We start from the raw sequence: 24832 nt of genomic DNA on the forward strand, positions 1-24832 counted from the left end.
CATTCACCAAAATAATGCATGGAGGAGCGGATTAAGTTTTAAAACTGAGATTAAAGAATTAATTTAACTTTTGAATAATGCTTACGACTGACGTTCCAAAAATATATGAGAAAAAAAAATTTGATATATGTAGTATCAAAATGTTGTATACAATTACAACTCATTCATTCATTCATTAATGTACAATTGATTACAAAGTCTCCTTGTCTATTTAATTGAAACTATTGAGAAGTGAAACTCTAGTTTTGATCATTCTTCTGAAAAGGGTTTGAGTTCCATCTTCAAGATGATGAATGCACAATTCCAAATCCTTAAGAAGAGTTTGTTCATTCTCCATTACTGACTTGTTGTTGGATCCCACCATTGATTCCAAGGCTGCATCTACCTTTGCAAATTCATTTGTGTTATCACTTTCTTCATCGCACCCTATTCTTTTTTGGATCATAATTTTTGTAACTAATGACCATTTATTCCCACTTGATAGTAATCTTCTTCCATTGACAAAAGACATAAAAGATTTCAAGATAGAGAGAGTGATTGCTTGAACCTCTCTCAAAATCCCAATAATGCTTGAGATCTCATTGCTGCTGTTATTGGGGATGGAAGAGAATACATGTAGAGATTTGAGATTGTTGAATGATTTGTGGATTGCCTTCTTTGCCATCTTTCTAGAGGTTAAGTATTTGGTAACCTCATTATGAAAGGAAGATTGTCTTCTTCGGAGAGTAGACTCAAGTTGAAGTGCGTATTCTTTAGACTGTAACAAAGCATCTTTGGAAGTGTTGCAAATATCAAGAAGACGTAGAGATCCATCTAACAATTCCTCAACCAATTTCTTGTTATTCTGTTGTGAAAATAAGTGCTGAGTTAGAGGAAGAAGAAGAAGCTTATCCACGGAATCATGCAAATCTTGGAGTCCATTCAACTGATGGACTAATGATGTTGATGATGATGAGCAATTATTAGTTGCCTCTGAAAGTGATCTTAGTCTGGAAATTTGATCATCGATATCTGCTATAATAGGGTGTGGTCTAGTGGGAAGACTCTCTGATCGAACATGGAATAGGGTTGAAGAAGAAGACATTATCTTTTATATTTTGGAGGGAATGAGAGTAGGAATTTATTTGCCTTGTTCTTCAATTGGCAATATATAGATGAATAGAAAAGAGGAGAGGAGACAAGAGGAATATGAGGCAGATCAGATGGGTGAATGATATTAAAAAAAATGAGTTTAGGATCTCTAGCAAAGCAATAAATTAAGCATTGTCTACGCAATGTCTCTTGCATAACATATTTCCAACTCATACGTTTATGATGATATCTTACTAAATATAAAACTATTCAAATATTTTTTGTGGTGATAATTAATTTTAGCACACGTGGATGCATGTTGATGCATATGCTGCAATTATAATTTATATTCTTCAGCAAAAATAAAATGATATATTGAATCTTACAAGTCTATCAAGAATAAAGAAGGAGCATTATAGTTGGATATTTGTTCATTAAATCACTCATATTTCAATTTGATTCTTAATTAAGCTCCGGATTAGTGGTGAACATCAAATAGATAACAATCTTTAAAAATGTATTTTTTTACATAATATTATAAATTTGTTTTCAAAATGTTAAAATACAAAATTTAACAAAAAAATCAAATAAATAGCAATCTTTTAACTACATTTTTATATCACAAGCTAACTTCTCTAAGTAAATAACAGAGACTCAATCACAAGCTAACTACATTTTTATATCACAAGCTAACTTCTCTTATGTCACAAGCTAACTATATTTATTTTTCTCCTCTTCATAACATCTAGGGATGGCAACGGGTACTATAGCCGTGGGTGCCCAGCACTACCCGACCCTAATGGGACTACGCGTACCCTGTATAAAAGGGTATGGGACGAGTATGAGATCAAAACCATTACCCGTTAGGGTAATGGGACGGGTATGGGAATACCCCCTAGGGTACCCGGTACCCGTTACCCGCCATAATTTTTTATATATTGATAAATATCATTGTTTTTTAGATGTAACACGTGAGATTTGAACTGCAGTCTTTTGTTTTTCAACCATTGAGTGATGCCACTAAGATGCTTTATTCTTATTAATTAAGGTTCAATTTGTTCAATTTTTAGACAAATGATTTATTAAATTTATGCTCTGTTAAATTTGTAATATTTTCGTTTTATTTATTGATTCTTAACGGGTAAGGGTACCCGCGGGTACCCGCGAATTAAATGGGACGGTTATGGGATGCAAAAACTATACCCGTTAGGGTAATGGGACGGGTATGGGATGCAAAAACTATACCCGTTAGGGTAATGGGACGGGTATGGGATGCAAAAACTATACTCGTAAGGGTAATGGGATGGGTATGGGATGCAAAAACTATACCCGTTAGGGTAATGGTACGGGTACGGGTAATTAAAAAATAAAAGGGTAAGGGTTTGGGATTGGCATTGGCATTACCCGCGGGTACCCTACCCATTGCCATCCCTAATAACATCTACAATTTCAACTAATCTTCTTGTCAAAGAGCCTATGTTCCATGTCCCAAAGCGTAACCTATTACCCCTACCCCTACCATTACCGCTACCGTGGACTAGCTGTTGTCCTAAAAACGTGAACACTAGCAAGTGCACTAGGTACAAGTAATAAAGTGATAAGTAGATATCGTCTCCACGATGATAGAACAAGCACACCCACACTCTTATAAAGGTAAGTATAGCCAAGTTTTAAAAGTAACTAATCGCTTAAGTTGATTTGAGGTGTGGTTTGACACGATGAAATATTAAAGCAAGCAAGGAAAATGAATTTAACTTCAGTTGTGAAAAGAACAAGTACACAGCATACGCAGAAATGACACAGAACAGGCACTCCACTCCTTGTTCATTAAGTAAAAACATCTTTGACTTAAAATATCTTTCACGAAAACCAGTTGAGTCAGGTGTCCCTTGTTCCTAACATTCTTTAAAAACAATCAAAACAAGTCTCCTTGAAATCGATATATCCTTAAGCTTTAAGAACAGGAAAGCATTTAATTGGAACAACTAAAACCTTTAACATTTAATTAATTACGTCTCCGTTTCATAATTAAATGTGCTCAATGAAAGTTCAGCTTTGCAAAGAGAGTCTCCTCGTAGTTACTCATTGAACAGCCAAGCCTAATATACTTAATGAGTTTAGAGGGAAGTTAACCTGCCCTTTTTACATGTTTCTGCTCCGTTGTATACCTGTTTAGTGAATTACTCACTCATGGTTGAATGACGTAAGACAAAAGTATAATGAGGAAAACAACAATTCATTAAACACACAAAACAAAATTACAAACTAAGGTTCAGATCCGGAAATCTGAATGATCATCATACAAAATGAGGGCTCCTTAAATAGCCCGAAATTGTCCAGAAATGATTGTTCAAGATAAAATAAAATAAGGAAGATATGGTCTAGCAGACTGTTCTGACAGTCAGGAACAGTCTGTAGCATAGAAGTCCGTCCATGCTTGATGATTTCTTCTATGAGGGATAGTTGTTTTGCCTCCAGCATTAACTCTTCTTCCGGAAAGGTCTTCAATGATTTAAGGATGATTGATCAAAGTTCTTGGGTACAAACTGCACCCATGAGTTCTTGTTCTCTTCCTTGTTCTTCGCTTTTCCGCGCTCCTTTCCTGCTTGTTCACCGTGTGGATTCTGCTACCGAACAGGCAGCTGCTTTATCACAAACAATCTGAGAAAAACGTGTATTATGAGAACGATATGTTGTATTATTGTTCCGTTTATACTCAAAATTTCTATGAATATTATACACATTTTGCACTTATCACTAGCTTATTTACCCGCAACCCTTGCATATTTGACACCACTCCCGGGTGACGACCTAGCAACCCTTGCACATTTTTCACTACACCCGGGTCTAAGAAATGCAGCGCGTCGCTGAGTAGGGAACGCCCCCACGATATTCATATAAATTAATTGATTTATTAATTTTTATATAATTATAGAACTTTAATTTAATAATGTAAAATTTATTGACTAAAAAATGAATGAAAAATATTTCAAAAATTATTAAAATAGGAGTAAGACTATCATTATAAAAAGTTTTTAAAATTCTAATAAATTTTACTAATGAAGAAAAAAATATATGATTTTTAAAAAATTATAATATTTTTTAATGTTAATTTAAAGATATTATATTAAAAAAATTACAATTTAAGAAAATTAATAATATATTTTTTCAAGTATATTAATTTCAGTGTATTTGTAGTTCAAAAACTTCATTAAAATTAATTAGATTAAATTTGAACTTAAAAGATACAAAAAATTTATGTATATAACTAGGGGTAATTTTGGATTTTCATTTACAAAAACAAATGTAAGGACTAAAGAATTGATTAAGATAAAACTTAAGGACCTTATAATAATATGATGGATTTACTAGGGCGTTAAGTAAAAACATAAAGACCTTATAATTATTTACCCTATATATAACTAAGTCCTTAATAATACAGAAGGCTTTGTAAATTTAAGATTTTGACAAAAGTTACATGATTAGTTTCTTAAGTTCACGTGTCAAAAACTCTTACATATAAAGCTTCTTCTTAGGTTATTAGAACTTGTTTAAACTGACATGATTAGTTTTTTAAATTCATATGACAAAACGTAAATTGAAATTTATCGCTTTAATCAAGTTTAAAGGGCCAGCAGATCACTGTGAATGGGGATGGGAATGAGGATTGCTATATCCACTCCATGGGATCCCCGCCCCGTTACCGTGTAAATTCACGTGGGGATCCCCAAATAAAATTGTTAATTTTAATTTCTAACCATTATTTTTATATCAATGTATCATAATAAATTAGTAACTTTTATAGAAAAAATATGTACATGGGCAATATAACCAGCAATTGCTGCTAGTTACATATTTCTGTAACCAGTTTGCTGGTTACAAATTAAAGAGTAACCAGCAAACTGGTTACAAATTAACCTATAACCAATTTGATGGTTACTCTGTAATGTAACGAGTACAATATTAAATGTTTTTGGTTATTTTTTTTAAATATTATAATTAAAGTTTTGTATATATAAAATTTAATATTATTAATTTATTAGGTATTGGGATTCCCCAAAATCGTGTATGTGGAGGGGATGGGGATGAAAAAATCCCTGAATCATTTAATGTGGATTTTCTGAAACCGTACCGTAAACATTTGGGACGGAGTGGTAAATGCATATCCGTCCCCGCCCTACACCGTGCCACCTCTAGGTTTAACTTTATAAATTAACTAAACCACCTCTAGGTTTAACTTTATAAATTAACTAAACCACAAGTATGGATTAGTTAGCCAAAAAAATTGATTTACATATCTTTTAGCTTCAAAAGTCATAAAGTATTGACCCTGCTTCCAAACTTTTTTATCTTTCTCCTAATTTTTTTTTTAATTAAGCAACTAAATGTAATATATGCATCAAAATATTATTAGGAGATTCAAGTGGATTTCTATTTAATTTTCTAATAAAAAAATGGGAGTGTTTGAACAAATACAAAAATACTATTAAAGAACTAGGGTATTCGAATTTTTGTTTTTCAATTGTAATTCTATTAAAGACATCAGCATGTCATATGAATCAGGATCGGAATTTAAAATTACCAAGGTACCTCGGGTTTTCCTTTTATATCTTTCACTTAAAAAAAATGTAGTCTCCACTTAAGTGGAACGATATCGTTTTTATTTGAGTAAAATTAAGACCTAAAACATAACCCTTCTCCAACCTTGGACATCCGCTCATTAGCAAAATAGATCACATCAGTAGAAGAGTTCACGACCAGTAATGGAAGGCACACCTTCAAAGTTTCACACTATATTATTTGGGAGTAAAAAAAAATCTAAAATTCAGTGGGAACAAGTTCTCCCATTGCCCGAACTGTAGCCTATATATATATATATATATAAACTTATGCATATATAGTTACAGAAGAAATATAAATGTTTGGATTATAACATTAAAGAAGCGAGGATTTACAACATTAAAGAAATGAGAGTAGCCATAGTTACAGTTATGACTTAAATCAATTTATTCATAATAGTCTCATTTAAACGTTCATTAAAAACCTTACAAAGTAAAATAATGTGGGACAAAACCATTTCATTATAAACTATTATGAACTATTTATACTGTGGGTGGGTAAGTGAAAGGTTTGGGAGGGGGAAGGGTAAATGGGTTTATGGTTATTGAAGATGATCTGTATGTAATTAATGAAAGGCTTTTAGTTTTGCAGATATCAAGACTTGAGGATTATAGCCCTAATAATGACTTTAAGATATGCAGATACATCAGAAATCGGATATGTATTGCTTATTTTTTTTTATATTACATTCAGAAAAATATTTGTAAAAATATAAACAGATTATGAGCATTGATGTCCAATTAATTTAAAATCATTGATATATAGAATTTCATGTTCATTTGAGTATGTTTTCATTATTCAGGTAAAAACCAGAAATTCATTCGAAGAAAAAAGCAAAGAGCCACATTTAATTAAAACAATATCATCTAAACAACAATAGGAAGACACTAAAATAAACAAATATGTCATCTGAAAATAAATTCATTGACATAATTGATTAAGACCTATATCATCTGAGACAAGCTACAACGACAGAAATTATTATACAAATCGCAAATATCAATATGCCAATTTCGCATATATCTCCTTGACCTTTTTAATTATTAGGATGTCATGCAATGACACTATAGGTGACGGTAATAATAAATAAGCTGTCATTATAACACGCATAATATGACAGCCTACAAAAAAGGCTTATGTCATGTGACGTGCCTCCACATGACAGAACCCAACCGTCGTCTGAAGGTCCATCAGACGGCAGCGAATCCCGTGACAGTTTTATTTCTTGTGGGATGACGGTTTTGAACCGTCATCTGAAGGGCTTTTGGGCATAGTTAAACTACTCAATTTTACAACGTTATCTAGGCGATGAATACTTTGGTTTGGTGTGTGTAACAATTTTGAACTACTCCTAAGCTATATGTGAGACAGTTTTTAGCGTACAAGCCCTTATAGGATGATACAGATTGCATTAAGTTACAATACGTAATAAACAATATTTCAGATTATACACAAGTGACAATTACTCTTGCAAAGACAATTATATGTAAACTGACCAACTTTGTTAAGTACTTGGATCGTGATTCCCTCTTAAGGCGATGCTAATTCTAATAGATTTAGAAATTAGGGCATGTAAGTGTCGTGGCTTGTCAATTCCTACGGTTTCCGAGTTGTCAATACGGGTGAGAAAACACCTATATGAATCCTAATGTATTTCGGAGCTTGTAATCAACCTACACAATAATCAATTATGAGAATCAAAGAAATGAATAAATATCAACAAGTATAATGAAACTAAAAATCGTAAATCATATATTGAAACTGTGAAAAGCGTTAAAGTAGAATACAACCAAATCTAGCACATGGAAAGAGAACAAACTAGCTAACGAGATAAAAGGGAAGAAGAATCAGCTCTTAGAACTAGCTAACTGGACTCAAAATCATCGTTTCGCATTCGGAGGTGGAACTTTCGAGCTTGGGGAAAGAGGATGGAGCCGTAACTTCGTCAGGATTATGGAGGAATTTTGTTACATCAAGCTCTCAAGGTGTAATGTGTTTTTATTGCATAAAACCTCAATGTCTAATTTGGTGCCAAGCACCCCTATTTCTATAAAAATCAGGCTCGGGGTATAATCAGAAATTACATTTTTCTTACATTCCTTCATAAAAGGAAACACTGAAATTGTGGATCACACGGCGTGTTAACTAATGACACACCGTGTGTTGAATGCTTTTGGGTGGTTGACGAGGGTGAATCTTAAACTAATTAGTCTTGTAAGGATGTAACCCATACGCCGTGTGGCTTAGCTGACACGCCGTGTGGACCTTTAATATGTTTCTGTATGAGATTAGATGTTTCATTATCAGATTAGATGATTTACATGGCATGTTGATCAGGTGACACAGCATGTTGAATAGTGTCGTTAAAATTTGGTAACACTCAATACCGCAAAGTCGGTACATGTTGCTATCCTTAGTGGGGTATCTTCTAACCAAAGAGTTTAAAATCGTAGGAAAAGCTGTGGAGCATGTTGTATCAAGTGTTTAACCATGTGCAACTTAGACTCTTGAGATTGATGAAACTAAAAACAAAAGGTATTCAGTAATGTTGAGATTCGACATTATTAATAAATGCACACGAGTGCCTTGTTTGCTTTTATATAGAAAAGATAAAAAGAGTTATAAAACTTCCATTTGAATCTATAATTTAAATTAGCACCCATGCATGTGTGTCCATGTGTTTATGAACTCAATTTGAGATATACAGATAAAATAAATAGATATTGTAATTTTAAAAGACAAGTATAGTTTGAAATAATTTTGTTTAATTGCATAAGATGATACACTGATGAGTTGGAGATATGGTAGTTAGGCACTGGACATTGCATAGACATTGCTGAGTTATTTCTTCCATCCATTCATTGACATTATTTTAATATCATTTTGCCATGAAAAGTGGTGTGCCTCATATTCCTCTTGTCTCCTCTTTTCTATTCATATATTCTTAGACTCATTTCAATCAAAGGCAACGCCTTTTATTCTTCTCCAGAATATAAAACAAAATGACTTCTTCTTCTTCTACTACTTTATTCCATGTTCGATCAGAGAGTCTTCCCACTAGATCACACCCTATTATAGCAGAGATTGATGATCAAATTTTCAAATTAAGATCACTTTCAGAGGCAACTAATAATTGCTCATCATCATCATCGCCATCGTTAGTCCATCAGCTGAATGGACTCCAAGATTTGCATGATTCCGTGGATAAGCTTCTTCTTCTTCCTCTAACTCAACACTTATTTGCTCAACATAATAACAAGAAATTGGTTGAGGAATTGTTAGATGGATCTCTACGTCTTCTTGATATTTGCAACACTTCCAAGGATGCTCTGTTACAGTCTAAAGAATACGCACTTCAACTTGAGTCTACTCTCCGAAGAAGACAATCTTCCTTTCATAATGAGGTTACCCTCCAGGAAGATGGCAAAGAAGGCAATCCACAAATCATTCAACAATCTCAAATCTCTACATGTATTCTCTTCCATCCCCAATAACAGCAGCAATGAGATCTCAAGCATTATTGGGATTTTGAGAGAGGTTCAAGCTATCACTCTATCCGTCTTGAAATCCTTTATGTCTTTTGTCAATGGAAGAAGATTACTGTCAAGTGGAAATAAATGGTCATTAATTTCAAAAGTTATGATCCAGAAAAGAATAGGGTGCGACGAAGAAAGTGATAGCACAAATGAATTTGCAAAGGTAGACGCAGCCTTGGAATCAATGGTGGGATAAAACAACAAGTCAGTAATGGAGAATGAACAAACTCTTCTTAAGGATTTGGAATTGTGCATTCATCATCTTGAAGATGGATCTCAAACCCTCTTTAGAAGAATGATCAAAACTAGAGTTTCTTTTCTCAATATTTTGAATCAGTAGTATAGTATAGTATTTCAAAGGTACACGATATAGAGTTGTAATATGATCAATTGTAAATGAACATCAATGAAACATTAGATATATTAATTAATGTATAGAAAGTTTTGAGAGTACATTCAGCAATAATCTTTCTCCTATATTTTTTAATATTTCAAACAGTCCAAACCCCTTCTTGGGGTGGCAAACCTTCTCTTTTATAGGTTTTGTGTCGAAGTGATACGACCGTGATGCCCCTAGGGTATGTTGGGTCGGATATGGCGAGTTCAGATCCGGTTTGGCCCATTTTGTCACTAAAGGTCGTGATTTGGCCCATTTTACCGTTTATGGGGTTTGACCTTTCGGGCTTGACCAGTGAATCTGTCTTGTGTGAGATCCATTTGCCACATCAGGAGTCTCCCCTTCTTAAGTAATAGCGATAGACATTGGTTACTCTGGTTTTTGCGAGGCAGAGGGCTTTGAAGGAACTCTGAAACTCCCAGGAAAAGCTTCGAGCAGTGAAAAGGCAAATGGAAACGAAATCGGGAAGAAAGAGAAAGAGAAGGAAGAAGAAGGCGTCTTCTCTTTCCTTGGACAGGGCACCCGTTACACGTGTCACTCTGTGATTGGCATCGAACAGAGTGCTCATTAATGTAAGTAATCATGACGGCGCGCAGAAGCTCAAAAGCCCTAAAGGACTTTAAGGGAACTTAGGGGGTGCTTCTGATAACATTGAGATATTATCCCGAGGACTAAGAGGGATATTCACCTAAAGAAACATCGCGTATTGACGAGATCCGACTGGCGGATCACCGGATCACCAAGGTCCCATCAAAAGAGACCCGCCAGCGAACCTATGAGGCGAATCTCCTTGAACACTCATTCGCCGTTAGAACGGTTGGGCCGACCTGGCCATAAAGACCATTAATGAGCTATCAATTGGCTAACCGCCAGTTTAAAGATAACTTGTAACCGCCATTAACGGAACATTAATGGAGACTTTCTAGTTACAGAAGGTTACAACTTTCTAGCTATATATAGCCTACGTCTCAGGCTATCCAGGTACACATTCACTTACCCTTTGTCAATTCAGTTTGCCCTCTTGTTCTTCCTTACTGACTTTGGCATCGGAGCTTCCCCCCGTCGAACCCAATGACGCCCCCACAGGGACGGAAGTTGATCAGAATTTCTCCGCTTGTCATCAATGGGACATGAATTCATGACATTTTTTTCTCCTCCAAACCGATTCGGGCTATTCATTGCTATTCTGATAATGATTGGGCGGCTATCTTGATGATCGTCGCTCCACAGGTGCATTCTGTGTTTTTCTTGGCACTAGCCTTATCTCTTGGCACATCAGGAAGCAGCCAATGGTTACACGTTCCTCAACTCAAAGTGAATATAAGGCAGTTGCCAATGCTACAACAAAACTTCTTTGGATCTAATCACTGTTGAAGGAACTCTGGTTTTTAATACCTCGACCTATTCAGCTTTGGTGTCACAGTGTTGAAGTGATTTACCTTACACTTTATCATGTTTTTCATGCACTATACACATTGAGTTGGACTACCATTTTGTGCGGGAACAAGTTGTTAATGGGTTCCTATCTGTTCGTTTTATTTCAACCAATGATCAAGTTGGAGATCTTCTAACCAAGCCTCTAGTGAGCACACGTTCTCTCCTTCTATGGGATCATCTGCGTTTAGGTCCTCTGATATCAGCTTGAGAAGGGTTGTTAGTACATATCTCCATGACTCCTTCTAGAGTTATAATGTAATTATGACTCTCCATATTTATCTGTATCATGATCTCATAACTAAGGTTTACTTCTATTAGAATTAGTATAGGGTTAAACATCTTCAATGTATAAATATATATCTCCTATAAAACCTAATTAATACAATAAAAAATATTCATTCAATTAATATCTTAGAGTTTACAATAGTGACGGACTTGATCAATCTCTATCGTGTGATGAGAATTATAACAAAGAAAAAGAATAATTGGTAGAAAGAGTATGAATCTATAAAAATTTAACATAAATTTTTGGCTTAATAGATCGTTTGCCTCCTGAATTTTTTTCAAAAAACTTGATTGGCCCCGTGAATTTTCAAAGTATCCCGATAGCCGTTTGAACTTGCATAAAATGTTTAGTTAGCCTCTGAACTTGCGTAAAATGTAATCAATTAATCACTCGGTTGTAAAAACGTAAGTTAAATAAGAAAGATGTGTTGCACGTGCCTAAGAATGTTATTACATAATTCACAATAGATTAAAACATATTAAAAAAAAAGTTCTTACTTGTTCAACTATAAAACTTTTTCTTCTCTAATATTAGAATCGCATATTCTAACCTTTGTCATTTTACTTTTTTAAGATGCGTGCAACATATCTTCCGTATATTTTACTTTTTTAAGATGCGTGCAACATATCTTCTGCATTTAACTTATTTTTTTTACAACCGAGTGGTTAATTGCTTACATTTTATGCAAGTTCATGAGGCTAATTGAATATTTTATGTAAGTTCAGGAGGCTATTGGAACACTTTGAAAGTTTAGGGGACCAATCAACCTTTTTGGATAAGTTCAGGAAACAAATGATGTATTAAGCTTAATTTTTTTTAATAATTCGATTTCTTATCTCATTCCTTTTTACAAAATAAATTACTATTAAAAAGAAAAGTATTAAGTGTAGAAGAATTTTTTTTTATCTATAATCTCTCTAAAGTTTTTTGCATGGGTTTGTAATGTATGAAGATTTGTTTGTTTTTTTTTAATATAAAATACCATATATCATTCCATTAACTTAAAAATCAAGGTACAACACGAAACAAAGAGGAATAAAACCTACATCCCATACATGCAAAGACCCACAAAGGGAAGAAATAGACTACAAGGAGCAATACATAGACTACAAAGAGCAATAAAAAAAACTACAAAGAGTAATAAAACTAGAAAAGATACAAGTACAACAAACATAGAAGTCATATTTTTCTTATAAGTCGAATCCCGTTGAAAAACCATTGTAAACCATTCTTCATCATTTAGGCTTTTCCGGACGTTCGGATCTGAATCCTTTCTATTTGTGCATCCACGCAGATCTATAGATCTACGGACAAGATAAACCTTTTACGTTCTTGCTAAGACCGAGAAAAGAATAAAAGAAAGAAGTATAACTCACAAGTGTAGATCTGACGGAAAAAGAAGTTCAAGAAGGAATATAGACTTCAAACTAACAAGAAAATGTAGATCTAAAGCTAAAAACGGAAACTAAAATATAAATGGGAGGAGCTTCCATCTTCCTCCTCTAAATGAACCTGAAAAGTGACGGTGTCGGTAGTAGTAGCGGAAATGAATTATATGGCATTAAAGTTGTCTAAACCAACTAAAATTTTTAAACTTTCAAAAGTCAAGTAGCTTATTAGACAAAGGTCATTAACCTTTTTTCTTAGTGTGGATATTATATTTAGTTTCCCTAACACTGCATATATATTCTAACCAATTAAAGAGATTAGAAAATGATATACCGGCAGCAGACAACACTAGTATTCTTACCAAAACTGGTGTACCATGCTGTATCAGGTGAATGACCACATGCGACCTCATTTTTTATCAGGTTAATTGCAAAATTGATCAAGGTTGGATTTACATTTTTAAACGCATTATAATCCATCTTATTAAATTAGGTACTGTCATTGCTCAAAATACTCATATTTTGTTCAAACCACCAACTCGTTATATACTGCATAGCCATAATTTGTGCGACTTTGTACATTTTTGTTGCCATTTTCGATGAATTTTGCATCAAATTCAATAGAAAATGTCGTAATGCAAGTTTTATATCCTTGCATCTAATAACACAAAATCACAACATGTTTAGGGTTTGTTAGGGTTTATCGGTTTAAGATTTAGGGTTTAGTTTTTCATATGATTTAAGACCTTATTAGAGTCATAGTTATGTTAATTAGTAGCATGTTAATAGATTGGAAACTTATTTAGGATGTATTGGTGTGATTGAATGTGTTATAAATCATTTTATTTTAGCAGCTCCATAATTTCGCAGTCATAAAAACATTTGGCAGTGGAAGCAACTGCGGATAAAATTCAAACTCCCCAATGAATCTAAAAGTGTATCGAAACCTCTCAATTGGACTAGTTTTTATAATTAACCCTTTTTTATATATGTAAAACAAAAAGATTTGACTTGATATATCACATCTTTTATACCCACGGATTCACCTCTTAAAATTTATAAAAGTTGTTGGCTTTCAAAAATTATTTAAAATAATCTATTAACTTTATAAAACTATTTAAAATTAGCTATTAACTATATAAACTTGCTTATCTTATTGTATTAGTTTTCTCAAGTGATATATAATAAGTTTTTTCTTTCTTTTCTTTTTGTCAAGCTGAGGGATACTCCTAACAGATTTTGATATGGCTTAGTTAAAAAGTTATTAATAAATGCACACGAGTGCCTTGTTTTTTCTTTGGTTGCTTCTTAATTACTATATAGAAAACAATTATAGAAATCTAGAATTTGAATTAGCAACCATGTGTATTCACGCATTTTGAGATATGCAAAAGACAAGTATAGTTTCAAATAATTTTGTTTAGTTGGCTTGGCTACAACTTCAACAATAACATTATATATCTCATGGTAGTTAGTTAGCCAATAAACATTGCGTAGACACTGCTGACTTATTGCAATTATTTAAAATGATTCGGCCATGAAAACTGATGTGGCTCTTATTCCTATTGTCTCCCCTTCTCTCTTCATAATTTCATATATATTCAGCAGATACCAATCAAAGGAGGCAATTCTATTTCTTGACTCATTCCCTCCAAAATATAAAAGATAATGGCATCTTCTTCAACATTATTCCATGTTCGATCAGAGAGTCTTCCCACTAGACCACACCCTATTATAGCAGAAATTGGTTGAGGAATTGTTAGATGGATCTCTACGTCTTCTTGATATTTGCAACACTTCCAAGGATGCTTTGTTACAGTCTAAAGAATACGCACTTCAACTTGAGTCTACTCTCCGAAGAAGACAATCTTCCTTTCATAATGAGGTTACCCTCTAGAAAGATGGCAAAGAAGGCAATCCACAAATCATTCAACAATCTCAAATCTCTACATGTATTCTCTTCCATCCCCAATAACAACAGCAATGAGATCTCAAGCATTATTGGGATTTTGAGAGAGGTTCAAGCTATCACTCTATCTGTCTTGAAATCTTTTATGTCTTTTGTCAATGGAAGAAGATTACTGTCAAGTGGAAATAAATGGTCATTAATTTCAAAAGTTATGATCCAGAAAAGAATAGGGTGCGACGAAGAAAGTGATAGCACAAATGAATTTGCAAAGGTAGACGCAGCCTTGGAATCAATGGTGGGATCCAACAACAAGTCAGTAATGGAGAATGAACAAACTCTTCTTAAGGATTTGGAATTGTGCATTCATCATCTTGAAGATGGATCTCAAACCCTCTTTAGAAGAATGATCAAAACTAGAGTTTCTTTTCTCAATATTTTGAATCAGTAGTATAGTATAGTATTTCAAAGGTACACGATATAGAGTTGTAATATGATCAATTGTAAATGAACATCAATGAAACATTAGATATATTAATTAATGTATAGAAAGTTTTGAGAGTACATTCAACAATAATCTTTCTCCTATATTTTTTAATATTTCAAACAGTCCAAACCCCTTCTTGGGGTGGCAAACCTTCTCTTTTATAGGTTTTGTGTCGAAGTGATACGACCGTGATGCCCCTAGGGTATGTTGGGTCGGATATGGTGAGTTCAGATCCGGTTTGGCCCATTTTGTCACTAAAGGTCGTGATTTGGCCCATTTTACCGTTTATGGGGTTTGACCTTTCGGGCTTGACCAGTGAATCTGTCTTGTGTGAGATCCATTTGCCACATCAGGAGTCTCCCCTTCTTAAGTAATAGCGATAGACATTGGTTACTCTGGTTTTTGCGAGGCAGAGTGCTGCTAGGTGATGGTCGCACGCTCTCCTTAAAATATTCCTGGGATATATTCTTTTCTCAACAGATGGTTGAGTTTAATGTTTTCCCTTATAGGGTGCGATGAAGAAAGTGATAACACAAATGAATTTGCAAAGGTAGATGCAGCCTTGGAATCAATGGTAGGATCCAACAAGAAGTCAGTAATGGAGAATGAACGAACTCTTCTTAAGGATTTGGAATTGTGCATTCATCATCTTGAAGATGGATCTCAAACCCTCTTTAGAAGAATGATCAAAACTAGAGTTTCTTTTCTCAATATTTTGAATCAGTAGTATAGTATTTCAAAGGAACAAAATATATTGATCAATTGTACATGAATCTATTAAGTAAAAATATTAAAAATGATAATCAATGAAACAATTTTCATAGTATTTCCAAACAGTTTTACTTATACTCTAAGTCAATTTCAACCACATTCATGCATAAATTCGACCAATTTTATTAAGTTCATCAAACATTTTAAAAACTCTATCAAATGACGCATCCATTATTCAATCACTTAAAGCATCAATCAGCTTCATTACAGCATTGTCTTCACTCTTATCCGTTGAAAACTTTTAACATCAAAACCACTACAAATATTAGTTTTAATAGAATTAGCAGAAGTAACATTCTCTTTCAAATCAAACTTATCAAAACCTAAAATTTCTTCTATTCCTTCTCCTTTTTGAACGGAGAAATAACATTCAACTTCATCTAATGTAAAAAGAAATAAAGCTAAGAGCTTTAGGCACCATAGTTTTTAAGGCCTCAAAATTTGTAATTATAATACATTTTTAATCTATAAAAAAGTTCAACATATAAATAACTCAAAATACTAATTAACTTACTGATATTGGACTAAATGATATCACGTGTGTGACGTCATCTCTATCCTCGTCATGACTCAGGCCCAAAGCATGATAAAGGCCCAAACGCATCCAAGACGGTACCAACAGAGGGGAAACAGTCGATGCGGCCCATCACCAAACGTCCAAACCTCCAAACCTCAACACATCAAAGGATCTTCTAGAATCCTACGAGATAAACGATTCCTCCCATGATTCAGAATCCTAAATTTGTAAGGATTCCTAAGGAGGTGACAACCTTAAACCTAATCATACACTATAAATACACAGGTATAGGCACAATGTTCGGTACGTTAACTACTATCACTAAACTAGTCCATACCTTTCCATTTGGTCCTAAATCACAAGCTGACTTAGGCATCAGAGTGGGTTTGTCGGACTCCGACCCCATGTGACCTGCATATTGTTTTATAGGCTCGAGTATGACGTCGGATCATCATCACGGTTGAGACACGTGACCAAATTCTGGTAACAAGTTATCATTGGTGTGGTGAACCTGGATTTCGATTATCCACCTTCTGTCAGAATATTCAATAATGGCTCATTTCGGTGGAGTTCATTCAGAGATCCACCGGAGTGACGATAAAGAAGTTGACCAGCGTGCAGTGCCCCCATCCCCAGTTAGATCCTCAATAACAACTCTTGGTCGAGTAAGTCTCCCAAAGGTTCTCCTAGAACTCAACGGCCATGCAAAAATAGATGGACGACGTAAAAGCTATGCATGAGTTAAAGATGGCCAATCTGCGGTGACAATTATGGAAAGCAAAAGAAGGTGAGCGAGAGAAAAACCCGCCCGGGAGGTAGAATCAAGTGGGGAATCCTCCAGAACCCCTAGAGACTTTTACCGAAGCCCATCACTTAGGCAAAATTATTCCAGATCAAGGAGCCCCCGCAGGCACCATACAGGGCGAAGGAAGCCAAAGGGCGAAGAAAAACCCTGTGGGTGAAGCAAACACCATTCCCCATCGAAACACCAGAGCAGTTGCCACCGAAGGTCCGAACTGTAGCATATAAGGGTTAAATAAAGCGTGCCCCTAAGCAAAAAAGACATCTTAGAGCTGCTCGAGAAGAACTCTTCTCGAAAATCTAGTTCTTGAGAGGAATATTCGAACTTAGCATAGACTAATACACCACTATCGAAGGAGATTCAAAGGCAGCCCATGCATCAAGGATTCCGGGTTCCAACCTTTGTATAATATGGAGGAATGGGCGACCCTTTTACCCATGTCAAAAACTTTCGACGAATCATGGAAGCAACTACGGCTACTGACGATGTCTTATGCCGTATTTTCCCCATTACTTTGAAAGAGTCAGCAGCCTTTTGGTACGAGCAACTCCCGCCTTAGTTTATTCGTAACTTCAATCAGAAGGTAGAGTCCTTCGTAGACCATTTTATCACCCCCAATACTTGATGGAAAGACCATGTTAGATCTCAATCGAGCGATTCAGAGCAAGGGGGAATCTTTGACCCAGTTCATTGAGCAGTTCCAAGCCATGGCCATTCAGGTAAAGGAATTCAATGTGGGCGGAGCTATTGATGCCCTGGCAAGCAATTACTGAACCTGAGCGCTGCAACAACGCATCATCACCGTTCGACCAAAATATTTCCATGAGTTAATAAAGAGCCCTAGAGATTACACTCGTTGGGATGAACATAAGTCGAACCCATTACTTCAAAAACAGCAGACCCCAACAATGATAAGCGTCCTAGGAAAGAAGAGAGCAGCGATCGAAGCATATACAAGCCTCGGGAGTAGAGGGATGGACCATGAAACCCCTTTAATGCTCCCCAAAAAGAAATGATCTTTTGGGTGGAGGATAATAAGATGTGAATCGAATACCCACCTAAACTCAAAAATGGCTGAAGCAACGGAAAATACTGCCACTTTCAAAAAAGCGAGGGCCATGAAACGAAAGACTGCCAGTAGCTAGCTGTAGAGCTAGAGAAAATGGTGGAAAGTGGTAAGTCGGACCGGTTCCTCAAGAAATACGATGAGGAAAGCAAGAAAGAAAATGATAAGAAGCAATGATCGAGCCCCTAGGGGCGTAATCAATATGATCATCGGAGGTTCCCAAACCAAAAGGAAGAGGGAGGAGATAGCCGCTATTGAGAGAGTAAAGGAGCAACGATCGGACTTTTATTTCAGCAATCTCAAAAATAAACCTAAGGGGTGTCATAATGATCCCTTGGTGATTGAAATGTTTATCATCGACTACAAGGTTCACCGAGTCTTTGTGGACACCTGGAGTTTCGTCAATGTTACCTGAAAAGTCTTCGAAAGCCTCGATATTGGTAAAGATAAGCTAAATAGAAGCACGACCCCCTTGTGGGAATCAGCGGTCATACGGTTCCTATACTCGAGAGCATCAGCCTAGAGGTAAAGGTCGGAGATTCAGACCCGAAGTGACAAAGCAAAGAGAACTTCTGGTAGTCGACACAGCGCTTCCATACAACGCCATTGTAGGGCATTTGCTCTTATCCAGCTCTGTAGGAGCCTTGTCTATTAAGCACCTAGTTTGGCAAATTCCCATGGATGAGGGAATGGCTATTAGCCAAGGAAATAAATTGGTAGCCCATCAGACGTACATGACCTCTTTAAGCATGAAGTCTAGGATCAAAGATAAGCAGGAAAAAGAAAAAGAGCACACCGAGTCTGTGGGGTCATTGGAGACTGTCTAGTTGGCTGTGTTGGGGTTTAGTGTCCTATAGACAATTGTTCCAGGATATAAACCTAATGAAAATGAATCGTTCTTTATATCATTTGTTTTAATAAGATATGGTTTCATAACTGTATAAAGGCAACCTCTTTTAAAGAACTAAATAAGTCTAGTAAAAGGAAATCCCTAAGTTTATTTAAAGTGATTATAAAGTGTTCATACAAGCATGAAGTGAGACGAAACATTATAATAAACTAATAAACTTAAAACCACCCCAAGTCAAGTGATATGTTTTGAATAGGGATTTACATAACACTGTTGAGACTTGCATGTAACAATGTTTTCTGTCGAGACAGAGAGCTGATCTCACCAGCTTCAGATATGCAGATATCTGGACAGTTACGTGGATCCAATGAAAGGGGTTCATTAGGATTGGGGGCCCGACTTGAGATAACAGGATGGGTAGATTTATCCTTGTCACCTGTTCATCTCATTGGTATTAATAGGTATAAGTAATCCTAAGACTCAAAGGAATGTTAATTGGTGATTCTGGATTATGGAATGTGATGCTTTGATCCTGTTGTAACACGATCCATAACATGGATGACTCTGGGGTGTGTACGGCAGACGTTGGGTATCACAAGCAGTAATTGCAGGATAGTTAAACATTGGATTGAGCATTTGTCACTCCTGATAAATGGGAGATACGTCCAAGGATCGCTTGTGGAAGACTTAACTCCAAATCCTTGCAAGGTGATAGCTTAAGACTTGAAATGCAGATTTCACTTAACCTATCTAATTGGAGTTAACTCGGCCTGTACAAGTAAAACGAACGTTTCGCTATATATGACTTGACATTATCCATAGTCATAAGATTCTGTTCAAGGATGTAGTTGATGAATGATCGAATTAAGGTCAACGACATAATCAACCTGTCTTCTTATAGCTCTGGGGGAATGTTTCGAATCTTCCAATCACAGTTCGCGTACTCATTCCGTTATACAAAGATTGAATATAATTTTAAGAAATTAATTTAATAGTTGTATACGGCTAGAAGCAATAAGAACCTAATGGGTCACACATAAGACTTGGAACCCAAAAGAGAAACAGATGTTAATTAATTGACGGAAGCCCAACTGAGTCCGCTAAGGCCCAGTAACAAAGGGGGGGCGATTTCTATGTGTTGTGACACATAAGAAATTAATTTAATTTTAACAATTATAATTAGATTATGATTATGGATTAAATTAATTATAGGATAAATAAGTCAGGAAGTTTAATGAGATTAAATTGCTTCTAATTATTATCCTATTAATAAGTTATTATTGTCTTTATATTTAGATATAATTATAGATAATAACAATAAGAGTTTTATTCTGAATTAAATTCTTATTCAGTAACCTAATTCTATCTGGCTATGGTTTAGATGGAAGAGGATATATAAACCCCCCTTAGCTGTAAATTTCGGCTACCCCAGGCAATCTCGGAGAGAGAGGATTTCGACCCCCTACTCTAGTGGATCATCTTTCACCGCTTGCTTCTGAATCAATTGATTTCATCTCTTTCCTTTACTCCTTGATCTTGTGTTGATTAATTAGAGGCAATCTACTTTGATTGCTATTATACGGTTGAGTTCTAACTTCGTTTGAATTGTGTTTTTGTTTTGTAACTCGGAATAAGAGTTGAGGGCACTACGCTTGCAACAGTGGATAGTTCATCAAAAGGTATTTCCTTCTATCCCTCTTTATATGAAATAACGATTAACGGATCTTGGTTAAAGTTAGGGGTGAGCATGGTCCGGTTTGGTCCAAAAACCGAACCAAACCGAATTGGACCGAACCAAATTACCTCTATTTTTTAAGACCAAACCAAACCAAATTATAATTCGGTTTGGTCTGGACCGAACCGAATTATTTTGGTCTGGTTCGGTTTGGTTCATGTTAGGACCAAAGAAAGCACTAGAAACCTACAACTACTTGTGTCTTGACTAACTAAATAATTATATAAAGACAATAATCATATAATTAGTTTTTCTTTTGTATATATAATTAGTTGAGAGAAAAAAAACATATTTAATTGTTTTTTCTTTTCTATATATAATTAGTTAATTAATTTAAAACCTTAAAACTAAAAGTAGTATACATTGTATTTTGGTTTGGTTTGTTTGGTTTTGTTCGGTTTTGGACCAGACCAAACCAAATCGGACCGAAAACCAAACTAGCTTAAAAATTAGGACTGAACCAAACCAAATTATAATTCGGTCCGGTTTGGTTCGGTTTTTTCGGTCCGGTTTTTTCGGTCTTTGGGTTTTCGGTTCGGTTATGCTCACCCCCAGTTAAAGTAAATAGGTTAAAAAATTTATATTTTCGCTGCCAAACGTTTGCCTATGTTCCTTCAGTGGTATCAGAGCATGCATTAAATCCGTTATTTCATATATGAAAATTAAAAGGTTTTTCAATCAGAATGAATAAATATTTATTGTTATGTTAATTAACAAAACTGTTTTGATTCATTAATTCTAAAGATAAATAAGTTTTAATTAATTATTAATTAAAATTGATTATGCATATGTTCCTAATTATTTTAGTTGATAATCATTATAACAAAAATCTATTTGTTTTATAGTTAGATTAATAAAAGTTAGTCACTGTAAACCCTCATCGAGGTCTGTGGTTTGCCCTGACCTTGGGAGTGGGTAGACCTACCCTTACCTAAACTTTGTTTCTACCAAAAAAAAAAGATTAATAAAAGTTAGTTTTATTGATTCTAAAGATAAAACAGAAAATCTTTAAAAGCTTTTCTAATATTCTGAAAATCGTTTTAAAACTGATATATATATATATATATATATATATATATATATATATATATTTAAAATAAAAAAATATCAAACAGTAGCTCGGGTTGCGCCGCGAGGCAGCAACCCGAACTACTGTTCTGTGGTTGCTGCCTCACGGTAGCAACCCGGGGCGTCTGGCTGTCGCTGCCGCAAGGCAGCGACGGGCCAGACGCAAAGCTGCTGAGAGACGGCAGCAGCTATATGGTCGGGCCCGTTACGGGCCCGGCCCTAGGATATATTTGTTTTAAAAAATAGTTTTAAAATAAAATTAGTTTTAAATATATTTATATATATATATATAAGTTTCAGAAATAAATAGTTTTCTGTTTTGATTATCGAATAAAAGAATTTATTTAAAAGTTTGTTTTACTTATTTGTAAATCAAAGATGTTAAATGAATTAAAAAAAATAACCGGGATATGCATAACAAAAGGGTTTGTATAGTTGTATTAATCTAATGTGTAATTGTTACATTTTAATTAGATTAGATATAGAAGATACAAAACTGATAGAATTAAAATTGGATGAAAGTTAATTTGACACGTTAATGTGATTAACCTAAATATTACATAAATATTTTATGTAATCAACCAATTAAATTTATTTAATTGAGTCTATGTATGGTTGGAGTTATGGACATGTTTGGACCCTTTATTTAGTCTTTTGGTATTTTGGAAATAGGACCTGTGTGTCCTGCCTATCTACTATCTATTATAATTTCTCCTCTCATCTAATTCCCTTCAAATTAATTGAAGTTTTCTTTAGTAGTATAGAAATTAATATTGATGTAATTTCAAGGCGCCATGAAGAAGACGGAGGACCTAAAAGAGAAATATGTAATAGTTAGTATTTTCCTAGGTTTGACATTTTATTCTGTTTCTGGCTCAACGGAATATTTTAGATAATATATCCATAACGCCAATGTATATTGTACGTGTCCGATGTATGCTAAAGCAAATCAAGACTAGGTTAGATTATGAGACTTAAAATAAAAATCTCTCACTAATTAAAAGTTAAGTAAATAAGCAAGTTATTAAAATTGGTTGCCCCTCCCTAATATTATAATTCAGCCGGCAGTACTGGGGGCCTTTGGGTTGTTGAGTAAACTCAAGCTCGGGGTCTTATGGTAACACCTGAATTATCGGAAATCGTTTTCATGAATATGGGGTAATACTTAAATTAGATTATGATAATTGGATGGGTAAACTCATGTTGTCATGAACTAATGGGCAATATGGTTGGGATTAATATGAACACGTATTAGTTACTAATGTGCTTAGTAACCCAATACCCTAGGAATCATATTATTGATGTGATTGATTGTATGAATCTACCTAACAAATGAGACTAGCTTGTTGAGTAAACTCAAGGTGAAATTTCAGGAGTTAGGATCCTAGCTCACTAAAGGATTTGTGAAATTCTTCGAATTAATATGGAGGGCTATTAATTTGGCAAAATAGTGGGAGCAATTTAAAATGAAATTAAAAGACTTATAATTTTAGATTGATATACTTTAAAGCAAATGAATAACATACGTTTACTCTGTCTCACTCTCAGATTAAATTAAAACACTCGTAAAATCATGACTAAAACCAATCTGCAAAATATACTCACCGATAATAAGTTGAACGATTCAAACTTCACCGACTGGTATCGCAACCTCAAAATTGTTTTGAAGTTTGATAAGATAGGGTATGTACTTGATACATCGATACCCCCTACCCCGACTGATGATGCTCCCATCGAAGAGATCGATGCTTACCAGAAGCATAAGGCTGATGACGATCACGCGGGATGCATCATACTTGCATCTGAAAGAGTTGTTTGGGAAACAAACTCGGTGCGAACGCTACGAGATATCAAAACTGTTATATCATTGCAGAATGCAAGAGGGCACATCTGTGATGACATATTGTGTCAAGATGATAGGCTATATTACCAAGCTTTCTAGTATTGGATTCACGATGGATCACGAGCTAAGTATGGACTTACTCCTTCAATCCCTCCCAGAGAGTTATTCACAATTCATCATGAACTACCAGATGAATGACTTGCAAACCTCTCTTGAAGAGCTTGCAAACATGCTCAAGACAGTTGAGCCCAATATGAAGAAAGACAAGGCAATACCGGCTCTTGTCATAGAGGGATCAAAGAAGAGGAAGCGGAACTTTCCCAATCCTAAACATCCCAAGAAAGGCAAGAGGGCCATGCCCACTAAGGGGAAGCAAGTGAAGAAGCCCAAAGGTGAGTGCCACTTCTGTGGTAAAGACGGGCATTGGAGAAGGAATTGCAAGGAGTACCTAGCATCCCTCAAGAAGGGAAAAGACGGTGCTTCAACATCTGGTATGTTTTATATTGAAATAAATACAATTTCACAGTTCGAATCTTGGGTATTAGATATCGGATGTGGATCTCATATTTGTATGAATATGCAGGGACTAAGACGGACTAGGGAATTGAAGAAGGGAAGCATAAACTTGCGAGTAGGAAATGGAGCAAGAGTTGTCGTGCTCGCTATTGGAGATTATGCTTTGAGTTTGCCCTCTGGGCTTGTAATAGAATTAAGGAACTGTTTGTATGTTTCAGAAATGTCCAGAAACATTATTTCTATTAGTTGTCTTGTTGATGATGGCTTTCATATTTCAATAAAGGACAAACATTGCGAGTTTTATAGAGATGGGATTTTCTATTTTTTAGGAATATCATTAAATGGGATTTATGTGTTAGACGATAAAATTTCTGTATTCGCAATTGATACCAAAAGACATAAGCTAGATGATTCAACTTACTTGTGGCATTGTCATTTAGGCCATATAAACAAAAGACGTATGCTTAAGCTACATCAAGATGGGCTTATAGATTCAATTGATTGTGAATCATTGGAAACATGTGAAGCCTGTTTAA

The 24832-nt window shown here is 35.0% G+C and overlaps 1 protein-coding gene across 1 annotated transcript; it reads right to left on the reverse strand.

Moving 5' to 3' along the window:
- Positions 1–211: 211 nt before the first annotated feature.
- Positions 212–1181, reverse strand: LOC136222674 (uncharacterized). Its single transcript, XM_066010406.1, has one exon. The coding sequence runs from the start codon at positions 1082–1084 to the stop codon at positions 212–214; it is 873 nt and encodes a 290-aa protein (XP_065866478.1). The 5' UTR covers positions 1085–1181.
- Between the last annotated feature and the right edge of the window lie 23651 nt (positions 1182–24832).

The sequence above is a fragment of the Euphorbia lathyris genome, chromosome 3, assembly GCF_963576675.1.
Source record: "Euphorbia lathyris chromosome 3, ddEupLath1.1, whole genome shotgun sequence".
In the NCBI taxonomy this organism is placed as follows: Eukaryota; Viridiplantae; Streptophyta; class Magnoliopsida; order Malpighiales; family Euphorbiaceae; genus Euphorbia; species Euphorbia lathyris.